This window comes from Pseudopipra pipra, chromosome 21 (assembly GCF_036250125.1).
Source record: "Pseudopipra pipra isolate bDixPip1 chromosome 21, bDixPip1.hap1, whole genome shotgun sequence".
Taxonomy (NCBI): domain Eukaryota; kingdom Metazoa; phylum Chordata; class Aves; order Passeriformes; family Pipridae; genus Pseudopipra; species Pseudopipra pipra.
In genome coordinates, this window is record NC_087569.1 from 3,125,211 (window position 1) to 3,145,747 (window position 20,537).

The 20,537-nt window shown below is 60.3% G+C and overlaps 2 protein-coding genes across 2 annotated transcripts; one reads left to right on the plus strand and one right to left on the minus strand.

The window, feature by feature from the left end:
• Positions 1-911: 911 nt before the first annotated feature.
• On the plus strand, positions 912-14,177 carry LOC135425405 (nuclear envelope pore membrane protein POM 121C-like). Its single transcript, XM_064677664.1, has 13 exons — positions 912-1,186; positions 1,259-1,462; positions 1,921-2,085; positions 4,205-4,285; positions 4,571-4,742; positions 5,621-5,712; positions 6,488-6,558; positions 7,222-7,346; positions 7,742-7,844; positions 8,147-8,317; positions 8,645-10,417; positions 11,365-11,493; positions 11,800-14,177. The coding sequence occupies exons 1-13, from the start codon at positions 942-944 to the stop codon at positions 11,892-11,894; spliced, it is 3,426 nt and encodes a 1,141-aa protein (XP_064533734.1). The 5' UTR covers positions 912-941; the 3' UTR covers positions 11,895-14,177.
• A 301-nt stretch (positions 14,178-14,478) lies between these two features.
• Positions 14,479-18,663, minus strand: NSUN5 (NOP2/Sun RNA methyltransferase 5). The gene is made up of 10 exons (XM_064677672.1): positions 18,506-18,663; positions 18,280-18,402; positions 17,166-17,337; positions 16,978-17,086; positions 16,553-16,691; positions 16,054-16,169; positions 15,547-15,725; positions 15,262-15,466; positions 15,039-15,191; positions 14,479-14,857 (listed from the first exon to the last, which is right to left on the minus strand). The coding sequence occupies exons 1-10, from the start codon at positions 18,596-18,598 to the stop codon at positions 14,752-14,754; spliced, it is 1,395 nt and encodes a 464-aa protein (XP_064533742.1). The 5' UTR covers positions 18,599-18,663; the 3' UTR covers positions 14,479-14,751.
• Positions 18,664-20,537: the final 1,874 nt, after the last annotated feature.

The following is a 20,537-nucleotide window of genomic DNA, read 5'->3' on the forward strand; positions in this document are numbered from 1 at the left end:
GGTGACACCATGGGGTGTCCCCACGGCGGTGTTCTGCATGATCCCTGCCACGGTCCCTTCCTGCCACTGTCCCTGCCATTATCCCTTCCTGCACAGTCTCTGCCATTGTCCCTGTCGTTGTCTCAGCCTGTCATGACTCGGCCACGATTCCTCTCAGCCCTGGTCCCTGCCGTGGTCCCTGCTCCTCAGGATCCGACTGGCTGGCAGCAGGACAGGACAACCCCTGGGACAGCCATGTCCCCTGGGGTCCCCCCTGGCACAGCGAGCCACTGCGACCCTCCCACAGTCCCCAGCGCCACGTGGGTGACTGTCCCCGGCCCTGTCCTCGGAGCGGGAGAGCGCCGAGGGCTTCGGGGGGTGCCGGGGCCGGGCGGGGACACGTGGGAGGGGCTGGGGCGGGGCCGGGCGAGGCCACGCCCACCACTAAAGCCCCCCCTAACAGTACCGCGCAGTGCATGCCGGGAGCCCGCGGGGGGCGGCCCCGCTCGGCCAGGAAGCCCCGCCCACCGCTACAAGCCACTCCCACCCTCTCTCATCTGGAAGCCTCTCCCGCCCGCCCCCCCAGCCCCGGATGCTGTGGAAGCTCCGCGCCCGCGAAGCCCCTCCCACGGGGAGCGCCGAGAGGGTCGGCTCCGCTCGCACCGGAGAGCTCCGCCCACCTCAATAAGCCCCGCCCACCCGGGAGGCAAGGTCCCGCTCACCCGCAGAGCCCCGCCCACCCCGTGAGCCCCGTATAACCCGCTGAGACCCCGCCCACTTTCTAAGCCCCGCCCCCAGATACGCCAGGAGGGCCGTCCCCGCTCAGCCCGGAACCCACGCCCACCCGCTAAGTCCCGCCTCCGTGTAGCACGGCCCATCTCTGAGGCACCGCCCACCCTCTAAAAGCCCCGCCCCCGCGCTCTGCGCGCGCAGAGCACGCCGGGAGCGGCGGGCGCGCGGCGATGGCGGGCGCGGGGCCGGGCGGGCGGGACGGGGCCGTGAGGGCCGCGCTGGCCGTGGCCGCGGCGCTGGCGCTCGCCCTGGCCTGCGTGCTGCTGCGGGGCGCGCTGCTGGGCGCGGCGGCGCTGGGCGCGGCGGGCGCCTGGTGCGCCATGCGGCCCGGCCCGCCCGCGTCGCGCCCGCCCGCCAAAGCCGCCGCCAACGGCGGCCCGGCCGTGAGGGCCGCGCCGCGCCGAACACAGCCCGGGTAAGGACGGGAGGGATGGGGGGAGCGGGCGGGGGGAGCCCCGCCACGCACTGACCGCGCTGTGTCCCGCAGGGCCCCGCGCTGCCCGCCGCAGCCCCCGCGCCGCCGGTACCCGCTGCCGCAACCCCGCCCGGCCGCGCCGCTCGGCCTGACCACCGCCCGCTGGGAGGGCGGCTCGCCCCGCGCCGCGCCCTGGGCCCGCCGGGCCGGCCCGCTCCGCAGCCCCGTCACCGTGAGGATCGCACCGCCCGCCGCCAGTATCACCCGCGCCCCGGCGTGAGTTCCGGGGGACTGGGATACACCGGGAGGATCAGAGGGAGATTCCGGGACACACCGGGGAATCACAGAGGGGGATTCCGGGACATACCGAGGAATCACAGAGAGGACGGGGACACACCGCGAGGAGCCCGGTTATCAGCCACGGAGGGGACCGGGACACACTGGAGGGAATCACAGGGGGTACTGCAGGGACACACGAGGGGAAGCCCACTTATAACCACAGGAATACTGGACACACCGGGGGGAACCCCCTTATTAGCCACAGGGGATATCGAGACACACTGGGGGAAGCCGCATTATCAGCCCTGGGAGTACCATCCCATCCTGAGTGCTGCCACATGGCTGGGAGGATGGTGTGATCTAAACCTCCAGAAGAGCCGTGTCCCCCTTTCCGTGGGGGAATTCTGAGCAGTGATCCCAGCTAGCCTAACAGTGTGCTCTGCTCTGCCCCCCAGCCTGGAGCAGCTGGTCTCACCCCTGGCCTTCCAAGCCACCAGCAGCCCTGACCCGTGTGCCAAGGAGACTGTGCTGAGTGCCATCAGGGAGAGCAGGAAAAGGGCTGTGGAAGAGGAGGAGGAGGAGGAGCAGACCTTTGGGAACGATCAGGAGAGCAAGAGAAGGTAACGAGGGAGCAGTTCAGGTCACTGGCGGTGTGCTGGGAAGGTCACAGATGGGGCTCTCGCTCCAGTGGTGACCAATGGGATGTGTCCCAGAGAGTGCCATGCGTGGTGTGACCAGGATCTGGGCTGGAAGAGCACTGTGGTAAGGGAACTGCAGGGAGGAAGCACACCCCATCCATCACCTGGCCCTTGGGGCTGTGTCAGACAGTCCTCTGAGGCTCCTGTTGTCCTTGAGATCAAAGGGATGTGGTTTAGGTGTGGGTCCAGTGTGTTCCTCTGCCTGGCTGGGGTTGGGAAGGGCTGGGATGTGGTTTGGGAAGCTTGGCTGGGAAATGGTTTGTTTTCTCACAGGGATTTGCAGACTGGGAAGGCGTGGTGGGAAGTGCTGGTGTCTGCTGTGGGCTCTGTCCTTCAGTCAGCCCCGGGCTCCCAAGAGAGATGGGATCCCTGGCTGGAAGGAGCCCTCTTGGAAAGCTCCACGCATTTCCCTCATGGGCTGAGTGAGCAAAGAGAGGTGAAATGTGAGGGTAAACAGGAGACACTGCTGCTTCTGTTAGTCGAGGTCAGCGACTTCCAGCCCTGAGCCTCAGGGAAGGAGGGTGCAGTGGTTTTGCCAGCGCCCTGGGAAGGACCAGGAGTAAATCCTGACTGCAAGGTCTGCTGGAGTCCAACAGCCCAGGCACAGCACTGCCTCACTGCCCTGCACTCATGCAGTCATGGAATGGCCTAGGTTGGAAGGGACCTTAAAAACCATCTCATTCCACCCCCTGCCATGGGCAGGGACACCTTCCACACCAGGTTGCTCCAACCTGGCGTTGGACACTTCCAGGGATTGGGCAGCCACAGCTTCTCTCTGTAACCTGTGCCAGGGTGTCCCCACCCTCACAGGGAAGAATTTCTTCAGTATAGCCAACCTAAATGTCCCCTTTTTCAGTGTGAACTCATCACTCCTTGTCCTGTCACTACACTTCCTGCTGCAGAGTCCTTCTCCAGCTCTGTTGTAGGCCCCTTCAGATCCTGGAAGGCTACTGAGTTCTCCCTGGAACCTTCTCTTCTCCAGGCTGAGCAGCCCCAGCTTTCTTAGCCTGTCTCCATAGGGAAGTTGCTCCGGTCCCCCTACCAACTTTGTGACCTTCTCTGGACTTGCTCCAACTTGCTTCATCCTTCCCAGTTGTGTCCATGGAGGCTGTTCCCTCTGTGCTGGGGCTGGTCTGGGCAGGGAGCTGGAACACTGCAGAGAGTGGCTTGGGCAGTGCCCAGGCACATTGTCCTGCTGCTGGAGGTGACCCAGAGAGCACAGCAGGGCAAGGCAGGGCACGCCATCCTCCTCCAGCACTGAATTCCCATCTTTGGATGTTTGACTTGGTTTATCTGAGCCAAGCAGGACAACAACAGGATGGATGCACAGAGGGGATCAGCTCAGGGGTTTTCTTTATTCTGTTTTAATATGCCGATACACAACTCTGCCACAAAAGCCAATGTTGAAGGCATTCCTGTCTGGGAAGCACAAGGAATGCTCGTAGGCAGAAAATTCCAGGATCCTGGAGGGCAGAAAGGAGCTGTGTCAGCTGGAGAGCGCGGAGTGGCCTGTGCTGTGGGGTAGGCGTGCTCAGAGCTTGAGGAGAGCTGTCCTACACCTCCAGCTCTGCTTCACAGCAAGCTTTGCTTTGGGACTTTCACACTTCAGATCCCCATGGAATCATTGTGGGAAGGGGAATTCGGCTTCTGACTCAAACAGTCCAGGGCATTGGTTCGGCAGAAAGTTGGAGATGGGCGTTTCAAAGCTCGGGTTGGTTCAGAGAGATTCAGCAGCTCATTTCTGGAAGCATTTTGGCTTAGAATAATGGACTTGTGCAAAACATTTTTGTTTTCTTATGCCCAAACTGCTGTGCCCAGCAGGATGCTGGCGTTTGGGGTGAGAGTCAGTGAGGACAGGCCCGGGGCGAGAGAAAATCCTCAGGAGTCTGCAGATGTGGAAGAACTTTGTCCTGGGTATTGGGTCCCGGGAAAACAAACAGGGTTTGAGCTCTCCCAGTGTTGAGCCTGCCTGGAAAGGGGCCTCTCCCCAGGCTGGGAGAGGCTTCCATACTGCCCCAGGCTTCCACCCTCTCTCCCACAGGCGCCACGACAGCAGTGGAAGTGGGCAATCAGCGTTTGAGCCACTGGTAGCCAACGGTGCCCCCGCCTCTCTCGTACCCAAGTAAGTGCCCACTGGGCCAAAAGGAATTTCTGGGATGGGGGGCCAGGGAGAGCAAAAATCTGTGGGATCTGGAAAAGGGGCTTGGATTTTGCTTGCAGAGCCTGGCTTTGGGGGAGAGCAGGAGAGGCTGTCGGTCTGTCACCCTGTGACAGCAGGGCTGTGCTGCTGCTGAGGGTTATTCCCAAGCCTGTAAGGAGTGGGATTGCTTTCCTCCACCTGCCTGGCATGGAAAGGACTTTTGGGCAGAGCAGGGGAGCTCACCGAGCCTTCACACCCCTCCTGCAGGCCGGGCTCTCTGAAGAGGGGCCTTGTCTCTCACTGCCCCGACGACTGCTCCAACAAGAGGTCCCGCACGTCCTCCATGAGCTCCCTCAACAACACGTACACCGGGGGCATCCCCAGCTCCATCCGCAACGCCATCACCAGCTCCTACAGCTCCAGCCGGGGCCTGGCACAGGTACGGACACCTGGGCTGCACATTCCTCTGGGATCACCCATGGAATCCCAGTGCTGGGCTCATCAAGAGCAGCGTGGCTGACTGCCTGGATCTGGTGTGGCTCAGCTCACGTCCCCAAGGGTCAGGTGGGCTGTGGGTCCAGCAGCAATGTTCCCTGTTTTCTGGGGAGTCCCAGGCTGAGCTGCCCTGCTGCTTTTACACCAAACCAAGGATGAGGCTGTTTTGCTCTCCCTCCTCATCCCTGGCCAGTCTGCAAGGCTGGATAGATGCAGGTGAAAGTTAAAAAAAAAAGGCTTTGCTGCGCTGACACCTTTTAAGCTGGAGTCAGCAGTGTGGGAGCCATGTGTTCCCTCTCTGACCCAGGTCCCAGCTGCTCACTGATGCAGCACTGCTTGTATCCTGCTTGGGCTTGCAGATGTGCCAGGGACACTTAGCCATGTCTGTGTGGGGAAAGCTTTGCTCCAAGAAGCGGTAGGGAGAGGTTTGCTGGGGCTGGGAAGAGTCAGATCCTTGCGTTGGGATCCTGCTCTGAATTCCTGGCAAGGAGGTGCTGGCTCCTGCCAGAGCAGCCCCACACACATGAGGGTGCCCAAGGCAGCTGAGTAGCCCCTGTCTTTGTCACACAAAGGCAAGAGCTAGTGTCCTAGCCCTGGATGCTGCTTTTTCCCCATGTGGGTTCAGCTTGGGGTGGCCAGACATTGAGCTCCCCAAAATGTGAAGGGGAGTTAGGTGCTGGTGAAGCAGGAGGGGCTCTGGACTCGTTGAGCTCATTATCCACAGTCCCAGGTGATGGGGTTGAGTGGGGATGAGCAGGGGGGAGAGGGCTCTGCTCCCTGCCAGCCCCACAGTGAGCTATTGCTGGTGTCTCTTTATTCCAGCTGTGGAAGAGAAGGGGTGTGAGCGTGTCCCCAATGTCCAGCCCAGCGTCCTCCCGTCCCCAGACCCCAGAGTGGCCTCTGAAGAAAGCCAGGTAACCAGCCTCTCACAGAGCCAGCTGGGAATGGAGCTGTCGCCTCCCCAGCCAACCCAGTGCCCAAGTCCCACTTTCCACTGGAGCTGGGACAGTCCAGACTCCTCTCCAAGACGTGATGGTGGGTCACTCACTGGTGTGGAGACCCCCTTGTCGTGTCGATTGGCTCCCCTGTTGCCTTGTGGCACTGCAGTGCCACCCCTGCCCTGCTCCCAGGCCGGGTCGGAGATACAAGGGCTCAAGTTGCTGCAGAGGTGATGGTGCCTTATGGCAGTGGCATGGCCTGGGTTGGTGGTTGCTGGAACACTGGGAAAAGACAGGCCCTGATTTTTGCCATCTCCTCAAAATCAAATCCCAGGGCTGTATCGCAGTGCCTGCCTTCGAGCACAGCACATGTTCTCCTCTCTCCCAAATCAGAGGAGCCTGAGGTTGTGTCAGAACTAAAGTCAGCACGATCACCTGGTTGACACAATCACCTGGTGACAGGCTGAGTCTAACTTGTGAGGGGCAGTGCTCCTATCCAGGACCCCCAGCTGCCCCCCAGGGCTGACCCATCCTGAGGAGGGGGTGCAGGCCCAGCCAAGCTGGGGCTGGAGCAGGAAGCAGCTCCTCTGCCTGGAGCTGCACAAGGTTCTTGTCCTGAGGTCTGTTTGCAGGCGGCAAAGAAACACCAGGGGTGCTGGTGGGAATCCTCAGCGTGTTCAGTCTCGTCCTGTTCCCTGGGATGGGGCTGAGCCCAGGATTGATCCTAACTGGCTGTCTCCTGTTTGCACAGGGAAGAGGAGTCACATCGTTCCAACACTTCCACCCCAGTGAAGTCGGACAAGGAGCTGCAGACAGAGAAAGGTGAGTGTAGGTGGGCCCTGGCTCTGCACCTGGGTTGAATGGGCCACCAGGGTGAGCAAAATCAGAACAGGAGGTAGCTGAGGTAGCTAAGGCCTGCTGTGAGATTGGCTTGAGAGGTCATCTGGAAACTTAGAATGTGCTGCTCCCAAAGCAGTGCTACTTCAGCTGGCCTCAGGGACTGCCCTAGTGGGATTTCCAGGTGATTAGGGGGTGCTGACAGTGTTGGGGTACTAGCAGATGCCTGGGAACTGGCTTGCAAGGGGGAACTCCAGCTCCCAACCCAGCACGGGTTCAGGTGTCAGCCTTGGCCAAGACCTGCTGTGGTGAGTGGAGCTCTGATCAAATTCCAGGCTGAGCTTATTCCAGTGCTTCCTCAGCTAAAACGGAGAGGCAGCCCTCTGTGCCTGTGGCAGGTGGGCCCCATGGTATGGTGCAGGGACCATCCCTGGAGTTGGGAAGGGGTTGCTGACCCACAGAGCCCCAGCAGGCTCTTGTCCCAGTCTCCCTGCTCTTCCAGCTGCTCTTCCAGGGCATCAGAGCAGCTGAAAACCTTGCCCCTGGCTCTGCCCTCCAAGCTGGGCCATCCAGAGAGGGGTTGGGACAGCCCCATCAGTACAACCAAGCACCTGCCCGGAGCTGGGCCTGACCTGTCTCCTTCTGCAGTGGCGGAGTCGCCGGTGTGGAAGAAGCAGAATTCCCTGAGCCCGCCGTCGGCGCCGGGGAGCAGCGGGAAGCGCAAGCGGAAGATCCCGTTGCTGTCGTCGCTCCGTGGGGACCAGCTGGTGCTGGTACGTCGCTGTCTCGCAGCCCCTCTGGCCCCGCTCTGGCAATAGAATGTGCTCACTGCAATTTCTGCAGGGCTGGGGGGACACTGACCTGCCTGCCCTCAGGAAGGAGGCCCCGTCCTTGGCCGAGTGGGAAGTGACGCTGTCCCCAGCCCCAGTGTCTGGTGGGCTGTGCGTGGTTGTGCTGCCTGCTGCCGGACCAGGTAATGCCTGGGGAAGGCCTGCCGTGCCCTCAGTGCCACGCCGGGGGTCCAGCAGAGTCGGGGACCGGAGCTCCGCGGTAGCTGCGGCAGGACCAGCTGCTTCACGGGGCTCGCCACGGCCAGTCGCCAGCACACCTTCCGAGAGGCTCTGCTTCCCTGGGAAGGAGCTAAGCTGCTGCTGCTCTCTCTTGGCAGCCCCCGCCGCCTCAGCTGGGCTACTCCATCACCTCGGAGGACCTGGATGCGGAGAAGAAGGCAATGCTGCAGTGGTTCAACAGTGTCTTGGAGGATAAGGCTGGTAAGGGCGGGCTGGGAACGTGAAGGGTGGCAGGAGCAAGCCCAGGTATGGGCTGGTAGAGCAGTGGGCTGTCTGTAGCACAGTCTGGGGAAGCATCTGGGTTTGTCCTGCCTCAGTCTGGGGCTGCTCTTTTTGCCTTCAGAGTGAGGAGATCTCATGCCCCAGTGTCCCCAGGGTGCTGTGTGAGGTTCCGCAGGGCTGTGGGGTGTTGGTGTCATTTCTCTGCCTGCTGGAGAAGCTCTGCTAAGGGTCTGTCCCCCACAGCCGGTTGTGGATCCTGATTCCTTTGTCCTTCCCTGTAGATGCAGTCCCCAGCACCACTGCAGAGATGACACCTGTGTCCAAGCCTCTGGTGTTCACCGTGACCTCCTCAGGGCCTGCACCTGCCTCCACAGCTCCTACATTGACCAGCTCCTCGCTCCTGGACAGCCTGAAGAAGATGCAGAGCAGCCAGGCTGCACCCACAGCACCAGGTGAGGGGGAGGAGGAGGGTCAGCAGAATGGGACCCCGGCAGAGCCGGGCAGTCACAGCGGGAGCTCCACGTTTCCTCTGTGAGGCAGGTGACAAACCCTCCTGCTCAAATGCTCCTCTGGCAGCAGAGCTGGCAGGTAGGTCTCAAAGGGGCACATTTGGGGACACCAAGCCCCTGGTCCTGCTGGGGGCTGTGGTAAGTGTGGAGGGCTGTGTGTGGTGGGGGCTGCTCCAGGAGACTTTGCACCAGCAGGTGGGTGCCAGGCAGAAGGGCGGGCTGTCTGTAGGTGCCCCTCTATCCCTAAATAAGCTCTCTCCCCCTTTCCAGACACCACTGGAGCTGCAGCAGCATCCCAGCCACCTCCATCAGCTGCCCAGCCACCCGCCCCCACAGTGTCGCTGGAGTCAAGCTCTCTGCCTGACACCTCTGCTGACATCAAGCCTGTGCCCGTGCTGAGCACACCTGCCCCCCCTGCCCTGGGGGTGCAGCCCCCAAACAGCCTGGCACCTTCTGCGTTCACTGAGCTGGGCCAGACCCCCAGCAAATCTCCCTCTCTCCCGAAGCCAAGCATCCTGTTTGGAATGCTGAATACCCCTCCTGCCAGCCAGCCAGCGGCGACTGTGGCCTCTGCTGTGCCCACCACGGCCACTGCCATGCCCATTACAGCCACTGCTGCGCCCACCCCGACCACTGCTGTGCCCACTGCAGCCACTGCCATGCCCACCACGGCCACTGCCATGCCCACCCCCATGTTCAAACCCATCTTCGGGGCTGTGCCGAAGAGCGAGAGCACGGCAGCCTGCACGGCTGTCACCTCCACCACAGCCACCGTGTCTGCGAGCTCAGGCCCTTCCTCGACGTCCTCCACCACCACCACCATGTTCAAGCCCATCTTCGGCAGCGTCACCGCGGCCTCGTCTCCAGCAAAGGTCTCTCCTTTCGCCTTCAAACCGACGGCACAACCAGCCCCAGAGCGGCCCGGAGCCTCCTCGCCTACCCCGGTGTTCACGGGCCTTCCCAACATCATTTTCACCACTGCAGCTACGACAGCTGCCACCCAGAGCTCCTCCACGGATGCCACCATTAAACCCGTCTTCAGCTTCGGACTGACCCCGCCCGCCTCCACGGGCCCTGCCGCCAGCTCGGCTGTCACCGTCACCGCTGCCACCTCCACCAGCGCGGCACAGCCCTTCCTGTTCGGGGCCCCGGCCAGCTCCGCTCCCAGCACAGAAACCAACTTTGCCACCCCAGGGCCCGTGTTCCAGTTTGGGAAGCCACCTCTGGCCACGGTCACTGCCACCACCACTGCCCCAGCAGGCCCTGCCTTTGGCCAGGCACCTTCAAGTTCCACAGCTGCTGCCACCACCACTGCGGGCTTTAGCATATTTGGGGGCACCACACTGACCTCCTCTGCCCCAGCCACCACAGCTCAAGCGCCGCTGACATTCGGCTCCTCCGTTTCAGCTTTTGGCAGCTCCTTCAGCGCCGGTGCAAAGCCACCACCGCCGTACCCCGGCACTGGGAGCGCCTTCAGCGCCGGGGCTGCCGACAGCCAAGCGTCTGCCAGCAAACCCGCTGCTGGCCCCGTCAGCTTCGCCCCCCCGTTCAGTTTCGGAGCCCCCCTGGCACAGTCGGCGGCTCAGCCGGCATTCGGCAGCGGCGCCCAGACAGCCTTTGGCACGACCAGCGCCCAGGGCTCCTTCGGCACCAGCAGCACCCAGGCAGCGTTCGGCGGCACCACCACCTCGGTGTTCTCCTTCGGGACAACCACCTCCACCACATCCAGCTTCGGTGCCACCACCCAGACCACGAGCAGCAGCGCCGGTGGCACCGTCTTTGGCACCACCCCGTCTCCGTTCACCTTCGGGGCCACCACCCAGCCCGGCCCCTCGGCCGGCGCCTTCGGGATGAGCACGCCGGGCCTCAGCAGCAGCTCCCCGGCCGTGGCCTTCAACTTCGGGGCTGGGCAGAGTGGGACGGCCCCGGCAGCAGCGCCCTTCGGCTCCTCCCTGCAGCAGAGCACGCTGGGGGCACCGGGCCAGAGCACCCCCTTCGCCTTCACCATGACCAGCACCCCCAACAGCAAGCCCACCTTTGGAGGTGAGTCAGCATGGAATGGTTTGGGTTGGAAGGGACCTTAAAGATCATGTTTCACTCCCCTGCCCTGGGCAGGGACACCTTCCACTAGCCTAGGTTGCTCCAAGCCCTGTCCAACCTGGCCTTGGACACTTCCAGGGATGGGGCAGCCACAGCTTCTCTGGGCAACCTGTGCCAGGGCCTCACCACCCTTACAGGGAAGAATTTTTTCAATATGTGTGACCTGTATGTCCCCTCTTTCACTTTGAACCCATTACTCCTTGTCCTGTCACTGCAGGCCATGTTGGGGGTTTGGAGTTGGGCAGCAGCATTCCTGATGGACATTGCCAAGCTCCCGGGCTCCACAGCCCTGGAGAGGCCAGTGTTCCTGCTGTGCAGAGCCTCTCTGTGCAAAGGGAAGGCACTTCCAATCCTCCCTGTCCAGGGCCTCAGCCCTCAGTGGTGGAGGAGAATCCTTAAACTCTCCTTGGTCCTTCTGAAGGCACTAGCTCCCTGGCTCTACCCCCAGCCAGGTGTCCTGCATGAGCCAAGGTTGTGCCAGTCCCTAACAGCCACCTGGACCTCCTTGGCAGGCAGAGAAGCTGCCAGCCAGTGACTACCATCTCTTTGTCCTCACTTTCAGGGTTTCCCTAACATTTCACACCCTCAATGGGCCATCCCAGCTACCACAGAACTAAAACCCACACGCTGAGCAACTGCTTGATGTAGAAAGACAGAGGCCTTTGTTCCTCCCTGGCAAATCCTTCTGTGCAGCCCCGCTGCCAGGAGAGCCCAGGGATTACCCAGAGAGTGTAACTTTGGCATTAAAAGGGCTTTTTGGGAGCAGAGGCCGGGAGCTTCAGCCCCTGCCGAGTCCTGTGTGTCCTGTGGGTGCCACTGGCTCCCAAAGGCTCTTCTTCCTTTGCCAACCCCGGCTCACAGTGACCTGTTGCTGATTCTGTGATTTGCAGGAGCTCCTGCGCCCACCTTTGGGCAGAGCACACCCGTCCCAGGAGCTGTGGGCAGTGGAAGCAGCACCCTTTCCTTCAGGACACCCAGCACTCCTGCCTCAGGCTTTGGAGGAGTCGGCCCATCCTTTGGTAAGGAGTGAGATGGTGCTCCAGCCTTGGGGAGCTCATGGGTCATGGTGTCTCCTCGGGCTGGGGACAGTAGCAGGGCTCCCAGATGTGTTCTGGGAGCTGGCTCAGGTGGTGCATGCTGGGCTCAGGGGACACCAAACCTTCTGTTCCTCCCAGGGTGGGCATCACACTGTTCCCATGTCAGGCATCACACTGTTCCCAGGGTGGGCATCACACTGTTCCCATGTTGGGCATCACACTGTTCCCAGGGTGGGCATTATGCTGCCCCCAAGGCTGCAGGGCCCTGAGCCACCTTTCTGCTTCCAGGTTCGTCTACCCCCACCTTCTCCATCGGGGCAGGATCCAAGACGGGCGCTCGCCAGCGGCTGCAGGCACGGAGGCAGCACACCCGCAAAAAGTGACCCCGGTGCTGCTGGGCCCCTCTGGCCCACGTGTGGGGGGCTCCAGGCTGGAGCTGTCCCCGTGGTGGGACCAGGCCCCATCCCTGCCACCCACCGGAGCCTGTGCCGGGTGGCTGGAATGGGATAAACCAAACTCTTGTTACTTGAACAGTTCAGAGCCAAGGCTGGACAACCCTCTGTACATATCCACAACGTCCCTCCCCTCACTTTATTTTGCCATGTTTAATGACGTGTAAATTTTTCCCCATTTGCTTCTTCCAGCTGTTCCTGTGCCCCCCCCAGCCCTCAGCCAGCCCTGGGGCTGTGTCCTGCTCGGAGCCCCACTGGGGCCATGCTGCAGTTCCAGGCTGCCCAGGGACCCCATCTTCACCAGTCCCAAAGTCTTTCCCATTGTCATCCCGTGGCCTGGTGAACATGGTCCCATCCCTGCCACTGGGGTTGGCGCCAGCCTGGTGCTGCCCCGGTGCCATGGATGACCAGCATGGCTGCAGCTGAGTGACCTAATTTGTCACCTCTAGCCGAGGGCACACCATACCCCTGGGCCTGTGCTGGAGGCACGGGGTGAGGATGGGGATCCCCCCACCCCTGTCCCATCCCCGCTGCTCCGTGGGGCTGTGGGCTGCCCCCACCCCGCTCCCCCTGGTCTGCTTTATCCGTGCTCCCGTTGTGCGCTCACTGAATCGAGTTTGGAGGAAGAGCTGAACCGTGTGTGTGGCGGCATGTTGGTTATGCCGGATTTGCTGTTTGGAGTTTCTTTTTTGGGGGGCGCCGGTCCCGGGGGGGGGGACGTGCCCCAGCTAATTGGGTGTTGACAGTAGCATCACTGCGTGGCTGCTCGTGCTGGGGAGTTGTCCCTTCCATGTCATGACTGAAAGGCGGCTGGGTCGGGTGGGGGGTTCCAACCCTGGCAGTCTCTCCCCTCCCTTCCCCTCACTCCTGGTGCCCCCTCCCCACCTGGGAGGGGGAGATGTGGAGCCGCTCCCAGGATTCCAGAGCGGATGGGTTCTCCTCACCCCTCCCAAGTCCAAAGTGCTTTTCATTTTTAGCTCATCCCCCTTCCTTTGGGTTTTACCAGCTCTGAGGAGCTGCAATGCTGCCTCCCCTGTCCCCATCCAGCCAGGAGCGGGGATCCCACCCTTCCCTGCCTGGGAGCTTCATGGGAAGAGACTGCCGGAGCTGGGGGTCACCCAAGAGCCACCCCCTGCCTTGCCCAGGGCAAGGGATGGGCACCCCATTCCCAGGAGTGCTCTGCTGCCAGGTTTTTACTCTCCGAGCCGTGTGAGTGTGTGTGTCTGCTGAGGTCTAAATTAAAAAAAAAAAAAGCAAGAAAAAAAAGACAAAAAAAAATTACAAATATTTAAACGTTTTTTAACAAAATAAAAATTTATTTTTATATTTAAGCTAAATTGCCTTCAAATTCCTTCAAGCTTGGTTCAGTGAGGTTGCCAGCTGTTAGTGCTTAGCTGTTCCCACCCCGGCTGTGCCCGCCAGGATGTGCTGTGCTGGGAAAGGCAGCTGCATCCCGTGGGCTCTGCCGTGCTCCCCCTGCTGTACATCATCCCCTTCCTTTTAAATGTGATGTATGTGGATGTGACTAAACCTTTTCTTTCTTTTTTTTTTTTCTCTCTTTTTTTTAATTATTTCTCTGAGGGTGAGGAGCAGGAGCTCTCATGTTACGGTGCTGAGTGCCAGGGACAAGGTGTCTCTCCGGGCAGGAAGGGCAGGTGACAGGCTCTGTGTGGCACAGAGGGGACACAAAGGACCTGCAGGTGCTGGTGGGGGTGGTTCTGGCCATCCCTCACCAGCATAGCTGAGGGTGCAGTGGGCTGAGAGCAGCCAGGCTGAAAAACCATATCCTTGGAGTTTAAGGAAGTGGCTGGGACAGGATTAGTGCCCACCAAGACTGACCCTGGGTATCCCTCCCTCTGCCCCAGGCAGGGTGGTGGGCCAGGAGAGCGCCCACTCCCTGTCCTCAGGGGTGCCAGAGTTTGGCCAGGTCTGCTCCAGCAAGACCTGTGTGCCAGAGGGAGATGGGAATGAGCAGGGACAAGGTGAGGGCACCGTGTAGTCCCACACGCCCAGCCCTGTGAGGTGCCAGGCTGTCCCTTCCTTGCCACACAGCCCCTGCTGGGAGAGCCCCCTGTGCCTGGGGAGAGGCTGGGTTTTAACTGACTGAAGACTTGGATCATTCCTGGTGTGGCTGATGAGGATTTTAGTGTGAATGTGCAATTTTTGTTTCCTTGCTTCTTCTGTCCCTGGTTTAAAATAAAACGACTGTGTTCACACGTGTGCAATTCCTGGGGCTGGGCAGGGACATGTGGGGCTGGTGGGGTTCAGGTGCCACTTCCAGCACACTGTGGCTCATGTGTCCTTGCTCCCCCTGGTCAAAGGCAGGTGCAGGGACAGGATTATCATTATTATTAATTCACTTTTTCCCCTCCTACTTTGCCTCTACTATGAGCAGGGCAGGACTGCACAAACAAGCTGGAAACGACAGTAGAGAAACTTTATTCTGCTTCATTTCTACAGTTAAAGGCTTTTCTGAAGCTCCACATCAGGCTGGGGTCAGGACTTTTTTGGGGGGGGGGGGGGAACATGATAAAACAACCCCTTACATTGAGCTGCAGCACCCCAGCCCTGCAGGGTGCGGAGTGGGCAAACCTGAGGGGGTTGGCTGCAAGGGGCAGCCCTGGGTGACCAGTTCCCCCTCCCTGGTACTGAGGTGACCCCAGGGCTGGCACTCAGTGCAGGGGTTACAGACTTCCCACTGCAGCTGGCACAGAGCCTGACTTGTGCCCAGGCAGTAGGAGTGTTCCCTGCAGCCCCAGCTGGGCAGGGGGCAGTCCAAAAAATTGTTTCACTCTTTCACCCGCTGCTTTTTCCTTTTCCTCTTCCTGGGAGCTGCTCCTGGCTCCGTTTCCTCTCTGCGCTGTGGCTTCTCCTCAGCTGCCACAGGCGGGGAGCTGCAGACAAGAGCAAACATCCTGAGCCAACCCACCAGTGCCCCAGCTCCTGCCTCCTGCTCCCGCACCCACCCAGACCCCTCCACCTCCCCTCACACCCTCCCCTGGGTGCCCAGCAACCCTGGCCTTGGCTGTGGTGCCCCCCAGAAGTAGCTGGAGCCCCTCAGAGCCCTCCTCTCACCTGGGGGCATCAGCCCCTTCCTCGCACCGCTCCAGCACAGCCACGAAGAAGCCCTGGGTGAGGGTCTCTGCCGGGGACGCTCGGAGGCAGCTCTCGGCTCCAGGGAAGGCAGCGAGTCCTCGGCAGGGCCAGGATGGGAAGGCGGTCACCAGCCTGTGGATTGGAATGAGTGTCAGCACCAAACCCTGCCCTAAAGCCCCCTGGGCTCCCCAGGCAGACCCACCTGAAGGCTGAGCCCCGCTCCTGCAGCACAGCCTGCACCACGTCCTCGTTCTCCTCGCGGTGCAGGGAGCAGGTGGAGTAGACCAGGCGCCGGAGGGCCGGGAAGCTCAGGGCGTGGCCCAGGACCCGCCGCTGGAACCCGGCCAGCGCCTGCAGCCGCTCGGCGCTCGGGGCCACCTCCTCCCCTGGCCCCCGGGTCACCATCCCTGCAGGACAGGAGCTGTCACCGGGGGTCTGCACGCCCCCAGCCCAGCTCCCCTGGAGCAGCCAGAGCTCCCTGTGTTACCTGAGCCGCTGCAGGACGGGTCGAGCAGGATATGGGTCACCCTGCTGTACTTGGGGTCTCCAGGGTCCACGGCCAGGAAGTCCTGCTGGGCCAGCTGGCAGCCAGTGACCCCTGCCCGTGCCAGCAGCGTGTTCATGGTGGCCACACGCTTGGGGTCCACGTCAAAGGCAAAGATCTGGCTGAAGGCAGAGCACAGTGCCCAAGACAGGCATGAACACCCCACCTGGCCCCAGAAACCCCCAGACACCAGGCAGGCACAGCCTGGGAGCTGCCCCCACCCCGCAGGAGTATGGAGCAGATCTGTGGGCGGGGGCTGGGAGTGAACCCTGACGTGATTCACCTCCCCTCAGGTGCTTCCAGTGGCCCAGCGCTGTCAGAGCCACCAGCTCACCTGAGTTTTTGGGGCAGGGTGACAGGCTCTGCCACCTTCTTGTGCTCTCTATGGGCTTGTGGGGACCACGGCCATCTTTCCCCCTCCTTCCACCCCTCCTACAAACCTGCCCTCACCCCTTGTTCCTCAGGATGGCAGCCAGGTGGCTGGTTTTGTTCCCAGGGGCAGCACAGGCATCGATGACATGGGAACCAGCAGTAGGGCTGAGGAGGAAGGCAGGGAGGCAGCTGGCCTGCAAGAAGGACAAGCCTGTGAGAGAGGTGGGCAGCAGCACCCCAACCCCTCCTCAGGGCACAGCTGGCACTGTGTGGTCACAGGGACCACAGTGACACAGGGCCAAGGCCACCACAACCCTCCACTGGAAGTTTTACCCAGTCCACAGCCCCGTGCTCCTCCCAGCTGCTGGTCCCCCAGCTCCCATGGAGGGTTTTATAGCCCAGGAATTCATCCCAAACCTGCAGGCTATGGAAGCAAAGCCTCAGGGAAGGCTGCATCCACAGTTTCTGCTTAGACCTAAGTGCTGCAGCAAAGCCCAGTCCTCATGGAAGGAGCTGACCCTCCACCCCATCAACGGTTTTCCCATCCCTGCAGCCTCCTGCTCCCCAGCTCCCCCACCTTGTCCTGCAGAATGATGTGTCCTGAAGTATACAGCAGGTTGTCGTGGAGGTCTGTCTGCGGAGGGAAAACCAGCAGCTCCGGGAGATGAGGATCCAACAAGAACTTCTTTCCGGAGAGGGCCCTCAGCTCCTCCAAGCTGCCCATGAGACATGTGGAGGATGAATACACATAGTCCTGGCTCACTGTGGCCATGGCAGAGCCCTCCAGAGCCCAGGCTGAGAATCCCTCTCATCCCACAGTTCCTCCCCAGCTCCAGGCAGCACCCAGAGAGGCAGAAACTAAGAGTGTGGGGTGATGGAAACCTCAACCCAGCCACCCTGAGCACCAAGACCAGCAACCCTTCAACCCACCAGACCTCATCCCAAGCCCCTGCTGCTTGCTGACACCCCAGGTAAGGTGGGACAGCAGGAAGAAACCCTCACCTGGCTGCCTTGCCCAGGTAGGAGTATCCCTGGCGCTTGAAGAAGTCGATCACATCGTCCACACAAGTCTTCAGGGTGTTGACCCGGACGTAGCGCGGGACCTGGGAGGCTGCGGGGGCCAGGCGGGTCAGACACAGCCCCCCATAGCTCCCAGCACGTGGTGCCCACCCAGCCCTGAGCCCTCTCACCTGCGGGACTCGCCTGCTCCGGGGCCAGCAGGTCCTCGTTGCGGCTCACCTTGTGCCGCACCTTCAGCCGGGCCAGCTCGGCCTCCAGCCGCGCCCGGTGCCGCCGGGCCAGCGCCTTCCAGCGGCCCCCGCACTTGAGCCCTTTGCCGAAGAGCAGGTCGTACACCAGCACCTGCGGGGAGGGCACGGGGTGAGCCGGGACACCAGGGCCTCAGGGACACCACGGCCCCAGGGACAGCTCGGCTCTGGGACACCACAGCTCCAGGGACCGCATGGCTCCAGGGACCCCATAGCTCCAGGGACATCCTGGCTCTGGTATATCCCGGCTCCAGGACATCCCAGCCTTGGGACCCCTCAGGTTGGAGACATCCCCGCCTTAGGACCCCACGGGTTCGGGACATCCCAGCCCCGGGACCCCTCAGCTTGGAGACATCCCAGCTCCAGGGACACCACGGCCCCAGGGACCACATGGCTCCATGGACCCCACAGCTCCAGGGACATCCTGGCTCTGATATATCCCGGCTCCAGGACATCCCAGCCCCGGGACCCCACGGGTTCGGGACATCCCAGCCCCGGGACCCCTCGGGTTTGGGACATCCCAGCCCCAGGACTCCACGGGCTCGGAGACATCCCAGCCCCGGGACCCCACGGGTTCGGGACATCCCAGCCCCGGGACCCCACGGGTTCGGGACATCCCAGCCCCGGGACCCCTCGGGTTGGAGATATTCCAGCCCATGGACTCCTCGGGTTCGGGACATCCCAGTCCCAGGACCCCACGGGTTTGGGACATCCCAGCCCCGAGACCCCACAGGTTCGGGACATCCCAGCCCCGGGACCCCTCGGCTTGGAGACATCCCAGCCCCGGGACACCACAGACCCAGGGACCGCATGGCTCCAGGGACATCCTGGCTCTGCTACATCACGGCTCCAGGACATCCCAGCCCCGGGACCCCTCGGGTTGGAGACATCCCCGCCCTGGGACCCCACGGGTTTGGGACATCCCAGCCCCGGGACCCCTCGGGTTGGAGATATTCCAGCCCATGGACTCCTCGGGTTCGGGACATCCCAGCCCCAGGACCACACGGTTCCGGGGACACCTCCTACCCCCCCGTACCTTGGCCAGCTGCGGGGGCAGCTTCTTCTCGGCCTGCAGCAGCGCGGCTCCATCCAGCAGCTTCTCGAGCACCGGCGCGTAGCGGAGGGTCTCGGACACCAGCGCGTACAGCTGCCGGACATGCTGCGGGGCGGGCAGGGCTCAGCATCGCCGCACACCCCGGGGCTCCCCCCACACCCCCTCTTCCCGGGTCTCCCCGTCCCTCCCTTCTCCCCTCCGGGCGCACCGGGAAGCCGCTGTTGTACACGAGGCTCTTGAGGCCGCCCTGGCCGCGCTCCAGCCCCTCCAGCACCGCGGCGGCCGCGCTGTACAGCGCCATGTGCGCCCCGCCGATCCTCCTGCCCCGAGGGGGCGAGCGCGGCCCCGCCGGGATGCGGGCTCGGGATCCGGGATCCGGCTCCGCCTCCGCGCCGGGGGAAGCGTCCGCTTCCCCCGGCGCGGAGGCGGAACCGGATCCCGGTCACCTTGGTCACAAGGAGTTCCACACACCCCCCCCCCCACACACCCCCCAAACCTCAGGGAGAAAAACAGCTGAGAAAACCCGAAACGAGAGAGAGACAGCTAAATTCCTGTGTGGAATTTTTTTTTTTTTTGTCTGGGCAAATAAATGGTTTCTCGTGCAATAAACTCCCGGTTCGTGGAGGTGTTTGGCTCGTGAGCATCCCGTGGGAAGCTGGGCATGGAGATGACCTCTCTCCAAGCTTTGGGGGATGGGATGGGGTGGGAGAAGCGAGCAAGAGGCTGAAGGAGTTCTCTTTTATCCTTCCCTTCTTTTTTTTTCTTCTTTTTTTTTTGTCCATTTTCCTTCCTTGCCTCTTTCTCCTCTCCCTTCCCTTCCTTTCCCTTCCTTCCTCTCCTCAAAATACAACCTTCTGGGAGTAAAAAACTCATTCTCATGTTCTTTTGTGGTGACCTCGAAACATCTCAAGAACGTGGGTTTCTTCCTGCTTTTATTTTGCATCCTCACTTGTTTTTGTGTATCACATCAGAGGTGCTTGGAGAAGGATGAACCTACAAACTTGTTCCAAACCAGTTTGGTATTGGGATCCAGTTTTTGAGAAAATGTGTTCTAGGATTTTTGTTATGTTTTTATACTATGTCACTGTATTATTCTCTTTCATTGTACCCCTATTTTGCATCGTACCTGCATTTCTTTTGGCCAGTTGCTGCTGCACTGGAGTACAGATAAACTCCTCTCCTTGTTCTCACTGTATGGTCCCAGTTTGCATACTCTGCCCTTGCTCCTCCCCAGTTACTCCCCTTGTTCCAGCAGGTTTTGTACCTGCCTGTCCGAACCCTCGTGGCTGTCGAGGGCGTTGAGAGAGCCTCTTTGTTTCCCACAGTTTGGATTTTGGTTTTTTTGTAGATCTGATTTGGTTCGGTTGGTTGGCTGGTTGGGGTTGGGTTTTTGTGGGTTTTTTTTGTTTGTTTTTTTGGGGGGTTTTGTTTGATTTTTTTGTTGTTGGTTTTAGGGAGTTTTTGTTGATTTTGAGGGTGTTTCTGTTTGTTTTTTTTCTTTTTTTGTTGTTGGTGGGATTTTTTCGTTGGTTTGGTTTTGTTTTCTTTCTTTTTTGCTGTTGGTTTTTGGGGGGTTTTGGCTGTTTTTCTGGAGCGTTGTTTGGTTGTTGTTGTTGGTTTTTTTCTTTCTTTTTTCTTGTTTTTAGGGGGGCTGTTTCTTTCTTTCTTCTTGGGGTTTTTTGCATTTTTTTGGTTTTGGGTTTTTTTCTTTTTTGGGGCGGAGGGTTGGGTTTTTTTCTTTTTTCTTTTTTTGGATTTTTTCTTTCTTGTTGATTTTTTGGGTTTTGTTTTTTTCTTTCTTTTCTGTTGTTGGTTTTTTGGGGTTTGAGGGTTTTTTCTTTTTTTTTTTTATTTTAGGGGTTTTTTCTTTCTTTCTTGTTGGTTTTTTGGGTTTTGGTTTTGTCTTTCTTTTTTCTTGTTGACTTTTGGGGGGTTGAGGGGTTTTTTCCTTTTTTCTGCTTGTTTTTTTTTTGCGTCTTGGGGTTTTTCCTTTTTTCTTCTTGGTTATTTGGGGTTTTGGTTTTTTTTTCCTTTTTCTTGTCCCTGGGTTTTTAGGGGGGTTGGGTCTTTTTCATTTTTTTTCTTGGTTTTTTTTCTTTTTTTCTTGTTTTTTTTTCTTTTTTTCTTGTTTTTTTGGGGGGGTTTGGGGGTTTTTTTCTGTATTTTTTTTGTTCTTCGGAGGGGTTTTTTGTTCCAAGGAAATGGCGGCAATGGCGGCATTGAACTACACCTCCCAGCGT